The following is a 16,221-nucleotide window of genomic DNA, read 5'->3' as shown; positions in this document are numbered from 1 at the left end:
TTAAAGAACACAGTATGTGTGTCCCCAAGTTTGCAGCTGTTTTTTATAGCAGGAAGTGGTGCTCTATCAAAAGGTGGGAGGCAGTATTGTTTACAGGAACAGTTGGCCCTTGAGGACCGACATGAAAGAAATTCAGACTGACTTCTATGGTTTGTAGCAATAACAAAGTAGATGTTGAGGAGGATTTATATATAAAACCAGTGTTGTACAAGCACAGGAAATCACCATACATCGTCATGTGGATTTGAATGGACATGTAATATTTTAAAAAGAACGTTATGCCCTAATTAATCCCCCACAGTATGATGTGTGTAGTATTCATTTTTTGGAATGTTACATTCTCATTTTCCTGTGCAACAATTTGATTAAGCGCCGACTTTCAGGTAAATTGTGCAAGAACACAATCTGATGTTTATTAGAATCTTCTAGATAAAAGCTCATGAGTGGGTTAATTAAGCAAGACTGACCAGAAAGGTTCGTTGTTATTGGGAGTTTTATTCAGTTTGCATCTTCAACGGGTTGGTCATCCAGCATCAGTTGTGCTAAAGTGTCAACTAGATGTCATAATTTCCTTGACCAGTCAAGAAAGCTGAGTTAAAACCTTTAGGGTTGACATAAACGGTTGGCGACAGAAGAGCCTTGAAGGAGGAGAGTCCAACAGCAAACAATTTGGTCTGCTACTGACTGATCCATCCCAGCTGTTGTGATCTGAACAACTCTGAAAAATATCAAACTCACCTCTGCGACTAAAGATAATATTGGAAGAAGAGACGCTGATTGTTTTGGACAACACTATGTCTATTTCATCACTTTTCCAAATATTCTTACTCTGGCTCCAAGTTCTCATTCATGGGTGCAGCTCCTGAATTGATTTTACTGGTATGATTTTAATTCATTTTCAAGATTAACAATTTGATGAATTTTTCAAAATTAAACATGATTTCTGATCACACATTCCGTAACCGCAGCCTAAAGTTCCAGAAGTTAATATTAAAGTGAATATGTGGACATTGACTCGGATGTATGTTCATCTGTATTGAAATGAAATCCTTGTGATTTCTTATCCAAATCACTTTTATCCTAGCAATCTTCCGAGAACCCAGATAACGTAAGCGATGAGTGTGGTTGTTCAAGTATGCATTAAAGGGGCTGTTCTGCAGTATGTTTAATAAGAGTTTGTGGGATAGATGTCTAGATGATGGCAGCAGAAGTGAGGCGCGTTTCTTAAATGCCAGCTGAAGGAAAGACCCTTCATCTCGTCTCTGGGTAAACCTCAGGTGTGCAGGGGCCTGATCCTGGAAGAAGCTCCTTTTGTGGATAAAATGAGGATAGTTAAACGTATCATGCCCAAATCACCTACTCATACCATTAAAATTTGTTTGGTTTGCTTGTATTCTATGAAAATGGTGAAAAATGGTGCTGTCTCGTGATAAAAGAAATTGGACCCAATGGGTTCAGTGTTCAGAAAGGATAAAACATTCCAGCTGAATGGACAGTTTTTAGTTAAGATTTTGAGCGTTCTGTTTCTTCCAGATCTAAGGGAAGACTTGCAGCTGGTTGGAACATAATCGCTGAAAGCATTACCAGATGTTTCCCTATGCAGAAACGGCTAATAAGAACCAAAAGATGTGAGGATCTTTACTGATTTCACAAAGAGGCCTTTTTTTTAAATGAATGAGCAAGTAGGAGCTAAGGCCTGAGCCACATCTTAAATATCTGACCTGTTCTGCAGTGAATCTTTCAACGTGATTATGTCAAACTTTAAATCAGTCAAACCAATGGGAATCCAAGCCTGGGTGTGTATTGTAATTTGCCACATGAAATGATCTTTTAAGTCTTTGCCTCTAATGGTAGCCTTTTACCACTGGGTGTCATGCATGCAATAAAAATACCAAAGCACCAGAGGAGCATAAAGTACTCCATGCTGCATGACTCACAGCTGGGCTTGTGTGAAGACCTTGGCCTGTGTGTGTGGTTGTGTAATGAGTTAGGAATGAAATCTTCTCGGTGCTGGATTTTAATGATTAAGCCCACCTTCTGTTATTGTGCTACCATTGAACCGCAGAGGACGCGCTATAAACTGGCATATTATTTTAAAAAAAAGAAAAGAAATGGAGCACAGTGAGGTGTTAAGGAGCTCTGGGTTTAAAAGGTGTGAGTATTAAGCGGGAGTAGTACCACACACACACACACACACACACACACACACACACACACACACACCTCCCCCAGTGAAATGTATGGAGGCACTGCGGCATACTGCGTGTGTTTGCAAGGCTGCCTGGCTCTGCGTTCAAACGGAGAGCGGAAGATAGGAGGAGGGGAATGACTCCTCCAAGAGAGTAGGAGGAGGAGGAGGAGCAGGAGGAGGAGGAGGAGGAGGAGGAGGGATGATTTCCTTTCTGTAACGCACGCTGAAATACCACACCGGGTAAACTGAGCGAGGAAAGAAAATAATAAGCGGCAGAGAGGAATACTGCCACCCCCCACCTCCGTCCGTCCGTTCTTTTTTTTTTTTTTTTTTTTGGGGGGGGGGTGAAATCGACTTGAGGACGAACATGGGGCCGACAGGAGAGCTGCTGACGGGGATTGACTTTGAGTGAAAGCTCCGCTCTGTGGTGCGCGTCTGTGGCGAATAGACAGGAGAAGGGGAAGGGAGGACATGTTGGAGGGGGTTTCGTCTTGAGGTTTGCGGTAGGGTGTTGATGTGTTGCTCCCAAACAAACAAAAAAAAAACAAAATCACAGACGAAAAACCCGATGGTGAACGGAAGCAGGGTGGTAGGTTTCTCTCCTCTGGAGCCATTCTTGTGTATTTAATTGGCTTGTTATGATCGGATATAACCTAGGCCTCTTCTGAAGCCCCGCAGTAAATAAAGACGCGCTCAGCGGACAGGGAACTGCGATTAATCCGCTAAACCTTTGCTTTTATTTTAATGGACTTTTCCGTATCTTGATCGCCGTATTTTGTAATCGGCGTCAAACCAAGTGTTCAATTTCCTAATCAAAAAACATTTCAAGATACACCAACTCTTCATGGATTCCTGCAGAAAATACACCGAGGCGTGTTAAGATCGTATTGAAAGCATCCGGACGGGCTTCAAGCACCGACGTGCCCCGCAGGAGCCCCGCAGGAGCCCCCGTCGTCTTATTTCGACCCCAGTTTATCTGAATCGGGGGGACAAAAAGAAGACTTTTAAATGTTAATGTCGACCGACGTCGCATCCATCATGCTGCCCGTGTCCCGGGGTCTCATGGACCGGGAGAGAGAGCTGGACGCCATGGCCGGGGTGCACCCCATCGCAGGCGGCGCGCCTGCTGTTGTCCGGGGCATGAAGCGTGGGGACCCGGAGCCCGACGGCCAGACAGCGGCGGCTCTGGTGGACTCGGCCGGGGCGGAGTGCAAGCGTCCCCGCATCGACGGTTCAGGAGGGATCGGCGAGGTTGGTCGGATGGGTGTGTGTGTGTGTGTTGGGGGGGGGTGTCTTTTGTCCTAATACAGTACTGCAGACTCGATCACAACACAAGGGTGGTGCAAGGTTCCCTTGCTGTTTTGGTGCATGGTGACATTTTTTATAAGTACACATATACTTGAAATACCCGCCTGGCTGTAATGTGGTTCCATTTGCAATGTTTTCAGGTGATGAAGTCGTAACAGAGGCTGAAGCGGCTCACAGCAGACTATTATTAATGCATATTATGTTCAGATGTAAACAGCATGCAGTAGATGATGTGGAAATCTGGAATCCTTTCAGTTCTGATTTGGGGGATCTTTCATGTGTTTTTTTATTTTTTTATTTCCAAGTCAGATGTGTATCTTCATACTAATATTGCAGGATTGTTAGTATTCAGATCAGAATTCATGTGGATTTCCTCCCACTGAGCATTCATTCTCACGGTATTGTTTTGTCAGCAGTGGTGGATTTAAATGTGGAGGATCGCTCGATGACATGATGCAGATTTAATTGGGGATTGGGAATGTTCCCCAATGACATCCTGTTTTAGATTTGGGGGCCCCAGACTACTAAACAAACAGACTTTAAATTATGCAGGAAATCACTGCATGGATCACTTTTTTTTTAAATCATTTTGATCATGAGCTGACATTCCAGTGATATTTTCTGGTGTATATATGGAGGCCTGGTACAGATCTGTTCTCAGTGATGCACGATGCAAGGTTCTATGTGAAGATGAATGTGAGCAGTCAACGCAAAGACATCATATCTGAAATGAAATCATAATTGTGTGACTGCACTGAAGTTTGGATTTAGCCTCAGTTGCTGATACATCAGTTTTACAGCATAAGAGCCCCAAATGTCCCACGTCTTCCTAGTATGTTAGTATTCCTGTAGGAATATTTCACAAATGTAAAATGACCATGCATGCATTTTAATAGACTTTAAAAGGAGACGGCAATAGTGAAAGTGCATTTCACTTGACTGTATACATTAAAACAACACTGCAGGTATTTACTTGAAGTGTAAGAAAGAATTAGAATGCAGTAGTCTCATTTGGATAAGTCAAACCACTTGTGTGTAACATGGCTGTATTGTTGCTTGAAAAAAAAAAAACCAGACAGTGTATATTTTCTGTTTTCCGAATCTGTGTAACGCCCAAGTAAAGTCCCAGCAGTGATGGTGTAGACAGACTTAACCTTTAGTGCGTTAAAAAGCCCTCTGCCATGTGGTTTAATGATGTCAACAACGTATGCGTCGCAATGAAAACTGATGTCAGTGTGAAGGTTATGAATGGAGAGCCTGGAGGATCTATTGAGGTAAACAAAGACCTCCAGTTATATGGGGGTGGAGGGGCAAACCCCCACCGCTGCCAAAGGCTCAGATTCTCCATTCCCTGCTTTCATCTTCTGCATTTTTTTAGCCAGTCATTCTATTATTGGATGATCAGATGCAGTAGGATCTTTTGTCATATTTTCTTGGTCAGTAAAACCAATTGAACATTTTACCAACAAATCAGTCTAGTATTGGTTATTAAGGCATCACATGAGGACAGCCGGGTGCTCTGAATATAATGGTGTATTATATAAGGAGGGATTCTCTGGTGAAAGACAAAAAGCTCATTTCCCCCCTGCTGGAAGTGCCAGTTATGAAGTAAAGTGTTTTGTTTGCTCATGTAGGTAAAACTAAATGGCTGCTTTTAAATCGTCTTGCTGTCCAAAAGTGCTGATTGACAGGCTTAGGGATGTAATGCACTCAGAAGCAGCTGTGATTTTGTGTGTGTGTGTGTGTGTGTGTGTGTGTGGGTGGGTGTGTGTGTGGGTGTGGGTGTGGGTGTAATTGCAGATCAATAGTTTCAGCCCCTAAAATGTATTGGACGTGAGCTGGCTTGGACAGTCCGGAAATGAGAGTGGGAGAGTTGCCCCACCCCACCCCCACACCCCATTGGTATAGGAACAGATTTGCCCTATCACTGGCAGTAAAGAGGCTTTGTTTCCAGCTAATGGGATCACGTCTCATACTGGAGGGGGCATTATAGCTACACTGATCCTGAGATCCTTATCTAACGCTGAGGATTTATAGGATCACATGCACATATATACACACACACACCCACACACACACACACAGTATGATGCAGATTCACCACCAGTAAAATCATCTGCATAAATTTGAACCAGTGACTAATCATTTGTTTGCTGTTTGGGGGATTTCTTCTATTTTTGTCATTACATGTTGAATATATTTCACTTATGGTCTGTTGGCCGAATTAAATAAATATTTGATTATGGTCACTATGGTCCAAGAAGCCATAGTGACCATTCATTACATTTAAAGCGTAATCAAGAACATTCACAGCAGATTAATTAAAAGCTGTCTTTGTGGCCTCTAAAGCTTCAGCAAAGCTTTATTCCACTGCATACAGTATTTTTCCACTTTGATTCATATTTCAAACTCTTAACAAAAATTTTCCTGTAGATCCAACTTTGTGGGTAAAACACGCACCCACAAACATAGTTTTATTTCTCATACTTGGGAACAGTACTCATTTTCTCGAAGCAAAATTGGGCTGAGTGACTTTTCTATAAGCCAATCTTAAGATAATGAGAGTAAAGGGGGGGGGGGGGAGGAAAATAATAAAGCAAACAGCATCCTGGGTCCCATAAGGCACCTTGTCTCCTGCTTTTCCAACCTTGATTTAGTTTTATTGGCAGCATCATGGCAGGAGGTGAACTCTGACCCGTAACTCAACCAAACAATGGGGTGTGGTTGGCGTAAGGAGCAATCCATTTGTGCCCCTCCAGCCAAATAATGAGATCTTTCCCATTTCACCGTTGACGCTGCTGTTTTTCTCATTAGGCCATGATGTCATCTCAATGCAGGGGTGGGAATGCTCTGTTAAGTCAAGTCTGCAGCAGTTAATGCAGCATGCAGTGGTAGATGACCAAATGTTCAGCTAATGGAGTGAATAAAATTTATGTGTTTGACAAGTTCAAATGTTTTCTGCTGAACTCCTGGAGTTTATCACATATTAAATATGGATTGGAACAGTTTATTTGGCCCAAAAAAGCTAATTTTAGCAGATTTTATAGTTTATTTTGCTGTTCTTTACTGGGGAATGAGAATTGGGTAACACCCCAAGCCCAGGTTTTGGCAAATGTTGAGGGGAGCTTGTCGACTGATGATGCTGAGCGGCTCATGTTTTGCTGTCGCTGTGAAGGAATGGGGTTGCTCTCTAACCTTATAAGGTTTTACCTCGGGTAGCAGCGCTGAGGACAAATGACTCAGAAGTGGATCTGGGTGGATCACCCCTCTTTTTTTTTTTCTCTCCTCAGACTCGCCACTAAAATAGAAGGAAAATGTCAGCAAGAAAATGTGTTTTTGCTGTGTGTTGGGAATGTTTGTTTAATTTTTGCATCTTGTTTTTTGTGATAAATTGCCAGCGGAGCTCTGTTGTCTCAATCCAGAAACCTGCACGTCTGATACTCTGCTCTGAGATGTTATGTCCTTAGAATGTGGTCGTCCTCACATTGATTACAGATTGGTAACTCTGACGTAGATTGTTTTGTCTATAGATCTATATTTGCTGACATTAAGAACATCATTTGTACTGGGTGTACATTTGAAAAGAATTTAGATGGTTATATTACTGGCTAATGCATCATGTACTGTATGCAGTATACTGTCAGGCCTATAGAAGTTCTGATAAAAAATATTAAATATACAAAAAATATTTGGATAACATTAGAATTGAAGTGATGAGATAATGAGAATCAGAAACTTAAATCTTAGTCATTAGTAATTGATTAACGGCATAATTACTGAAACAAAATCGGATTATTAATCAAACTGTGCAAGAATCAATTCTCTGGGATAGTTCAACAATTGATTAGACATGAAAATAATGTGCAGATTGATCATGGAAGATAAATAGTAGCAGCAGCAGGCATAATTCACATAGATTCTAAACCGCTCTTTCATAATCAGTCCTGTTTCTGCGCTGCAATGTCAAAACTGAACAGCCTGCCAGAAACGTCTGCCAAAAATGGACATCAACATTGAGCAGAAAAGTCCAGTTACCATCTCTGGTGTCAGTGCGGTGATGTGGAATTAATGATAGTGAGAAGTCATGATGGGCAATTATGTTTGTGTTGGAAGTAATTGCATGCTTATTCTAATCTGCAATCAGATGTAAAAGTAATTGAGGGATCAAAATTACAGTTTTATCTTGATGCCAATCAGCGTATTGGACATCGGTGTGACTATGCTCCATGCCATTTTGCTTCCCAATATTGCTATATAACAACTGCAATGAAGATTATATTATTATTATAATCATCATTATCAATCATTATTATATTATTATAAATAATACTGATAATAATAAATTAGTACAAGAATGTCTAGGCAACCCCCATTATCCGTATTGACTGTGGCCAACTTCACTTTGAAAAAGCATGTGGAGGTGTACTGTAAGAAGTTGGAGGGATGTGAAGTTCGCCGAGGAAACTAAACTTCACATCAGACGGCCGACTGTTCTGAGGCTTAGCATGTAAGTGCTCTGTGGATTAAATGGATTCACATCCTCCTGAGTGTGAGGGCTGCCCTGCTTTGCAGTTAGGTGGGGTGACTCTGAGCAGTGAAATGTAGTTCCTCCTCAAAAGAGTAGCAGTCCCATGGCACGACAGGAATAGACACAAGTCTTTTGACCAAATTAGATGGCACACGCACATTTATTAAACAATCTGAGGCACAGGCGCACCTTTCATATCCTGCAGGGTGGAGAGAATAGCAGGGTTCAGCGTTTGCTGGTAACATGTCACCAAGGACGGCTTGAAGCTTTTCCATCCTTTTCTTGTTTTTTTTTTTAGATTATTATTATTGCAGCCCCCTCCCTGCACCTCTTCACCATCTGTTTACTTCTACTCATTTTGATACTCTCTCCTGGTTGCCCACAATATCATGTCTGCCTGCTGTATCCTCTGTTGTTTTAGTCTCCCCACCTACCAAAACCTCCACAATCTCCACTTCCACAGACTCAGCTGTGCTTCATATGTTCGCAACAAAAAGGTCAAACTCTGAGCTGCCTCCGTGTTCAGTGCAAACTCTTTTTATGTGTGCTGCTGTGTTGAGAGTCGAGCTGTGCCTTGCAGAGTCCTCCCTCTCTCATTCCTGGTAGTTCCTTAAGGAAATTAAGCACATGACTCCACGCGTGTATGAGTCATTGTCTTTGCGGTCTCCATCGCTCTTTCCCCCCCCCCCCTCATTTCTGACCATTATTCATTGTATTTTCAGCCCTGGTTCTTGATTTTAGTTTCTTGCAAATATGAATTTCACATGTTTCTGGTTAACACCACCACTAATTAACTTCATACAGTTTATTGCTCTATACTTTATTTTTTTTCCCTCTGCATTCTTTGGTTCTTTTAGTTTTGTAACATCAGTGTCTTCAGTCCAGAGTTTGCCCTCACCATAAAATAGGGTTTATACTTTATTCATGTTATTCAATCCTCTAAGAGGTGATTCATTATTTAGAGCCTCTGCCTCCCAAAGCCACTTCACTAAGTACATTTTTGGCTCTGAGATGGACTCACACCAACTGCAGTTTTCTATCACGGGAGACATTTCCTCTGCGTTCCTTCTCGTCTCCACCCAAGCGTCTTGGCGTTGGGAAAACGTTGTGCTTTCGTTTTCATGAAAATGGCCACATGAAGTCCAGGTTTAGTTGGCTACAGTATTAATCAGGCAAACTCAAGCTGTGAAATGCGCAGAGAAAATTGTTCCCCTTGGGGACGGCGCAACGGTTTAAGAAGAAAGGAAGATCAGTGGAAAGACTGTGGGGGGGGGGCATTTGTCTTCCAGTCTAGAGATATGAAGCCAGAGAATGGCAAATCAGTTTTTTCCCTTCAAAGCGACTTCTAATTACTGTAAAAAGCACCAGTTTTTTTTATTGGACTGCATTTCCGTACAAGTGGGAACACAGTTTTCTGGAGGAAAAAAAAAAAGTGAGTTCCAAACTTTTTTAAGGAGTAGGGGACATGTTTTCTTTTAATATCTGGCTCCAAAAAAAAAAAATTGGTGCTTTATAGTCTATCTTGTGTAACTGTATTAACTCACCAGAAATTCGATGCGTCCGTCTTTGCATAACACAGCCTGCTGAGGCATTATTGCACACCAGCTTTATATAAAAACCTTCACAACATTGTTGTTGCCCCACTCAGCTGGCAGTGGAGGTAGTGACAGCGCTGAGTTCTTGTCTGCATTGACAGCGAACCGGCGAATCAGGACAGAACAAAGGTGTGGCATTTTAATGGCGCGTTTAAGCCATCCAGAGTCATGTATTAAGAAAACAACTATAATTTGTTGAGTTATCATCACACCTCTTTAGTTGTGCAAAGTTATTATAGTATGTAAAATCTCTCTCTAGGGGGTGTCGCTGGACATCAACGTAGGGCACACGCTGCCATTACTGAAGTAATCCTTTCTTGGAACATGCGATCGCAGCTACTTTTGCTAAGCCCATCGTTACTGCTGCTGCCATACATCAGTGCTGATGAAACAGACACATCTGATCATGGAGATAAAAACAATGGAGAGAATGAAATATCTCTGCTTCGGTCATAGCTGTCCACTGATGTGTAGTAATAATAAGCAGGCAACAATAGAAATAGAGGAAGATTTCAATATAAATTCAAGATGGTGTATACTCAAACCAATTCAGTCCATTTCTACGTTGATCTTCTTGAGCAAACGTGTCAAAAACAAGTTCACATTACAACCCTCATGGACATTTTGGATAGTATCTTTTTTTTTTTAACAATGTGGATTTTGCTCCTTTTCAAATCGTCAGTGGTATACAGTTTTAATGACAGGGTTGATTTGGAAACTGCTGATTTTGTTGCATTTTATGTGACCTCACGTTTGGACTAACTGGCCGGACCACAGTGAGCAAGAGCATTAATCCAAAGTAGCAAATTTTAACTTCTGAAGATGTGTTTTACTTTGAAGAATTGACTAATATGCATTATTTGGTCCAATCAGGAGCATGCATGATAACGTTGAATGTTAATTTTGCTATGATGACTGTTGCTTGGCTCCAATTCAGATTATTGATTTAAATGGATCCAAGGTCAAATTCTGGAGCTTTGTAAAACCCAAATTAGAATTTAGACTGTGTGTGTGTGTGTGTGTGTGTGTGTGTGTGTTTGTGGGGGGGGGTGCTAAAGATAAATGGGTCTTGTGATGCCAATGGGAGGGACTGTTTTGTCACTGTTGTTTATGCTGCTCAGTGTGTACTCAAACAGAGGTGGTGCAGACTTCGGCGTGCCGGTATTAACACGGTTTCTGTGTTAAAAGGGCGACTGAGAGGAATGTGTGTGGAGTTTTCAGCGGGGCTCAAACAGTAATGCCATTTCACACCACAGGGGTTCATGTTGGCTGACACTTGTGATCCGTATATGATTTAAAACCTGGGGTGTTTGTTGTCCATCTGTCATCACCTGCACACATGATCTCACTCATCCCTATGATCCCACTGTCATGAAAGAGGACAAACGATCTAGTGGGTAGAAGACAACAGTGGTGTCAGCACTGATTTCAACCGCAGTCAGCAACACGACAGAGATCTTAAGTCGTTACAAGAATGAATAAATTTAGCTGCATTCCACATTTTTTGTCTTGATGCTTTTTGTAAATCAACTGAAAATTTATACAAAAATCTGCTCTCTCTTGCAGAACAATGACCCTTTGACCCTTTACCACGGCTACCCGCCTCACAGTCAGGTAAGGATTCAGTATCTCCTCAAACCTATAAAAACGTCTCAAAGTATTTCTGTCCCATCTGAATTCAGTTTTCTTATTGCAGTCATATTACTCAAGACCACAAGGTACGGGGTGCAGATTATAAATACAGTCATCTAGTCCTTTGAATTATAAGCCTTATCTTCCCACTGCTTTTCTTTATTCTCAGGAATGACTTCTGAGAATGTAAATGCAACATGCTCTCTTCTTCCTCCTGCGCTGCAAAACATGCAGATAATCAGATTGAACCGCCTTCAAATGTATATTGGATATTTCCTGTGTGACTGTTTACGCAAAGCTACAATAAGTTTACTGCTGTTTGTATTAGCCTGGTGATTGTGTTATTAGGCTGCTCAGTTGATGTGGGTAATCCTTAGATTATCCTGTGTTCATCCACACACCCTCTCATGCTCTACCCATAATCCCCTCATCCCTTATTTTCTGTGACGCCCAACAACCTCTGGTTGCTTATCCGCACTCGATCTGTCAGAGGCATTCAGTCGTATACACTAATTACTTCAGAATGGGAATTGTTTTGTTGCCTGCGCATCTGTGGCAATTTTCAGCAGATAACGGAGAAGCCAAATAGCACGTTGTCATTTCATTGTAAAACAATACATCTTTAAGCTGTTTCTTTAGCATTGACAACATCTGATAAATAATCATAAAAGTCAAAAGTGTTTGCTTGTTTCAGAAAAGTCTTGCAAGGATGTGAAGAAGTCAGTCAAGAGCCTCTGTCAGCCTGTTCAAGGCGGGACTCTTGCACCTTAATTGTGTGTCATCGTTACCACAGTGGGTCTGCTTATCGTCGTTCCGATCATGAGCCGGCAGCAGAGATAGCAACGCTGAATCCGCATTAACGTTTATGTTGAATGAGAAAGCTGTTGGTGAGCTTTGTTAAGATTTAAATAACAGCTTTTAGCCAATTAGTACTCATTCAGAGGGGAACAAAATCTACAAAAATTTCAACCGAGATCGTATGCAAGGTCTGGCAGCTTGTTAGCCTGAGAAGAGGTTGAGATCAACCATCTTTTGACAGTGGAGTTTAGTAATTTGTTTACACGCTACATGTGTGAAACATTTTAAAGGCACACGCTTTACATAGCATATGTTACTGTATGTGTCGTTTTCCTGCAGTGTTTGGTTTAAAGCTGCAGCTGGTTCATTCATTTTACTCTCCTTTATTCATTTGCAAGACTGTTTTACCCATAAAATGAGAGATCTTACCGAGTTATGACCATTTAAAGATGGTGTCTTTGAGGCCTGAACAGGCTGATACGGGTCCGTGAGTGTACTGTTTTGAAAAGGCCAGCGCTGTGCAACCTGTGGAAACACTACTTCTTTGAAAACCGTGATGATGTATGTCCACTTCACACGTGCCCAGTGCAATTCCAGTCATATTTTCACACATAAACATAACATTTAGGACAAACCAATTTTTTTTTTAATCAAAAAAAAAACAAACCCATCACACTGGTTTTGTTTGTGGTTTTTGGGGGGGTTGGGTTGAGTTTATTGAAGCTCCTCCAGTGTTGTTGATTCTGAAAGGGTACACTGCTAACTACTGCCCTACCTTGCATACTTACATGCACCTTAACCATTAATGTGGAGCCATGTTGATGAAAAAAACATTTTTTTTTTAAATGCAAAAAAACCCTCAATTAGCAAAAATTGTTGCGACGTAAAACAGGGCTTACTTGTGATTTGGCCTCTGACCAGGGAAAAAAAAAGGCAGAGACGAAGAAAACAATGACAGGCAGCAGAGGCTCCCACAACGCCGAGGTGCTAAACTGTCAACAGCAGTGTGAGAATACTGTGATCAGAGGCTCCTGAAAGGAAGAGCCTGGAGAGCCACGCAGGCCTGATGTGTGAAGAGAGAGTGAGCAGCTCCCTCTGACATACAGTATGAAACTGATGCCTTTTTTCATCTATTAGAGTATTGGTGATTTTTGTTTTTTTTTAGGGTGGGGAGGGGGAACTTTTTATAGAATCACATTATTACAGTTTTATTCAAACGTGTCAAGACTGATCAGAAAATATCAATGAGGCTCAATATTTGTCACCTTGAGAATTAGAGGTAAAGATTCCACTGCACCAGTAACTTCTCACACGAATGTGTTTCTTAATCTAGTGCAGATTATATTGTTGAGGGAAAAGCTTTGTGTATAAAATATAAGATTCTGCAGCATGTTTCTACTGGTATGACAGCACCTAATGAGACAACTCTAATGCATGTTGGGAGCGGTTTGTTGAATGTTGAATTCTTGGAGAGCCCAAGACATTTTGTTTACCTCGGCTTACGTCATTTCAAGTTCAGTCGTCCTCAATTATAAGTCGATTTCCAAAAAAGCATACACAGTAAAATAGAAAGTTTGCATCATTATACTCGAGTATGTCTATCTGCCACAGATATTGGAATTGTAAAATCACTAGAAAACCATTAAAAGCATGTAATATCATGTTACTGTACAATAAATAAGAATTGAAACATATATTATTTCGTATTCAGCTGGGATATTATTGAAAATGAATGCATAAATAAAGTGCAGAAGAGGAATGGTAATTTACGTTAGGGCGAGGTAAACCTGTACCTTTCTTTGGACCCCATTTGGAATAACGAAGGTGAAAATCAGTTATTTTAGAGTAATCTTGTCTTCTCAACAACTGGAACACATCATCAGTATTTTGTGGTTTGTCAAAGCTATTTCATTTTTGTGTTTGAGGAACAATAATTAATGTCTGAACACATTTAAATCTTGCATCAAACCCTTTATAGGCAATATTTTCACGTTAGTATTTGATTATTTCCATTGTGTAATTACTGCTTTAGCAGTTTTAGAGTTATTGGTGGCGTCGGCTATTTCTGTGGAAGATGTCATTTGTTGCACACAAGGGATTCACAGGAAGCAATGTATGCTCCTATTACATGGGCTGCCTTCGACAAACAGTGGTGAATGAACTCGATATTTCTATGTTGAAATACTATATCCATGGTGTTTATTTAGTCTTCTTTCAAAATGGTATAATGAATACTCTCAGCCCAGTGTTTGTTTGGTTTTGTTGTGACGAGATTTAAAAGTCATTTATCTCTTGCATATCTGAAAAAAAAAAAAGCAACTGCCCAAGGCTTGTTTTCCTCTCCACAGTGGACCATGCAAGTAATTTAAACCATCTGCCAAAATAATTCTGGCTAAATGCTCCTCTATGTTCACCATCTTGTTGTTAACTTGTCTGTGGTTTGGTTCTGGGCAGGTGGCATCAAGTGATTTTTTTTTTCTTTGTTGTTGCTGGAAACATCTGTCTTCTGCTCCAAATGAGGCCGATAGGAAGAATGATGAGGAGGGAGCCAAAACACTGAAGTTGCGAGCTGCAAAGCCAAAGCAGAGCTGTGAACGATGCAGAAATACTCCATAAAAATGAGGGGAATCGTAGAATAGGGTGACAAATATCTGCCTCTTGTCAAAAGAGGTAACCCTCTCGTTATGGAGTCGGTGGTGCAGGAGGGATGTTACTTCATTTGTGTGAAGTTGTGACTTTCACATTTATGTAACAGAATGCGTGTCATTGAAATTGGCTAAAGAGGGGAAAATATCTTCACTTCCTTTCCCAGTGGTGCCAGCAGGCCCAGTTAACTCACCTGCATGGGTGGGGGAGGGAGGGTGGGGAAGGAGAGAGAGAGAGAACTGCAACATGAGAGGGAAGGAGAGGGGAGGGGAAAGTGTGCAGGTGTGATAGAGACAGTGAAGTAAACGGAAGGAGGTGTCAGGCTATCTGGGCGAGGGAGGAGGTGGAGGAGGAAGACTGGAGAGGAGACAGAGGAGATGAGCAGGCAAGGGCACAACAGCAGCGCAGAAGGCTGGGGGTAAAGGGAGCGGAAGGAGCGAGTGGGAGAGGGAGAAAAAAAAAAGAGTGAGTGGGAGACAGGGAAAGAGAGAGCAGAAAAAAGAAAAGAGAAAGCAAGTAAAGCAAGCGAGGTGGGAGAGTGACGGGGACAGAGGCCAGCAGCATCAGGAGGAGGAGGAGGAGGAGGACGGGGAAGGGGGTGGGAGGGAGGGAGGATACTGGCATGGCAGAGAGAGCGAGCAGGGGTAGCGAGAGGGAGATTTTGAATCTGTGAGACAGAGTAGGAAGACTGACTTTGAGGTGGCGCGGGCTCAGACAGAGGGAGCGCAAAGCGAGGTAGCTGGGAGTGGAGACGGAGGAGAGAGGAGCGACGACGGGCTGAGTTGTTGCACAGAATACGATGATGGGACTGTACTATCCTTCTGTGTTGTCGGTGAGTGTTTTTCTCCTCACATCTCTTCACATCCTCCTGCTTGCACGTCTGCTCCATCCCCATCGCGCGTCTCTCCGCTGTACCTGAAACATTGGAGCGCTGTCACCGAGCATGAAATGTTAATTAACTACTAACAGATGAGGACTCTACTTGACCCCTTTTACTAGAGCGGTCCAGTCAGGATGTTTCAGCCTCTTGTTAGGACTCGTCAGCCCCGTTGCTGTGAGGGGGGATATAAACACTGACGCTAACGTAAATGCGCAGTGTGACTGCAAGATCCAGGCAGAAGAGTGAATCGTAACAATTAGGACTCGCTGCAGTGAAACGCAGGGGCAACCATGTATTACTCGTTGTTGTTGTGGCATCTGTTCTCCTGCCCCGAGCTCTAGAAGCACACGCATTCTGAACATCAGAAGAGCCGCTGCCGCCAGCAACTGCTCGCTATTTATTATGTATGCTCAGAACAAACCATGTGAATGTACTGTACGCTGTGTTAGTTTCCAGCTAAAGTCTCGTCACATTTCTGACGAGCAGGAACGGTGAAGAAAAAAGGGGGAGGAGAAGGTACGTGAAGAACTCCTTCTTTATTGCCCCTGCAGCTGTTTCGGTGCGTTGCTAAAGCTTGTGAGTGAAAGGGACAGGTGTCCCCGGAACAGTTGTCTCCTTGGTCCTTGGTTTTTTATTTTTATTT

The 16,221-nt window shown here is 42.1% G+C and overlaps 1 protein-coding gene across 7 annotated transcripts in view; it reads left to right on the top strand.

The window, feature by feature from the left end:
* Window positions 1–2,444: 2,444 nt before the first annotated feature.
* LOC137599752 (RNA binding protein fox-1 homolog 2-like) overlaps window positions 2,445–16,221 on the top strand; it is a 33,735-nt gene continuing 19,958 nt past the window's right edge. For 4 of the 7 annotated variants that reach the window (XR_011036863.1, XR_011036862.1, XM_068320851.1 and 1 more), the window contains exons 1-2: window positions 2,445–3,442; window positions 11,189–11,236. Coding sequence is in view for 5 of the 7 variants with exons in the window: in XM_068320851.1 (XP_068176952.1) it covers window positions 3,200–3,442; window positions 11,189–11,236 (291 nt within the window). In the remaining 2 variants the exon portion in view is untranslated. Of the gene's footprint in view, window positions 3,443–11,188; window positions 11,237–15,321; window positions 15,531–16,221 lie in introns of those variants that run through there. The other 3 variants (XM_068320853.1, XM_068320852.1, XM_068320850.1) reach the window with 2 other exon arrangements.

The sequence above is a fragment of the Antennarius striatus genome, chromosome 8, assembly GCF_040054535.1.
Source record: "Antennarius striatus isolate MH-2024 chromosome 8, ASM4005453v1, whole genome shotgun sequence".
Lineage (NCBI taxonomy): Eukaryota > Metazoa > Chordata > Actinopteri > Lophiiformes > Antennariidae > Antennarius > Antennarius striatus.
The sequence above is the reverse complement of the archived record's forward strand: the minus strand, read 5'-3'. Positions and strand labels throughout refer to the sequence as shown.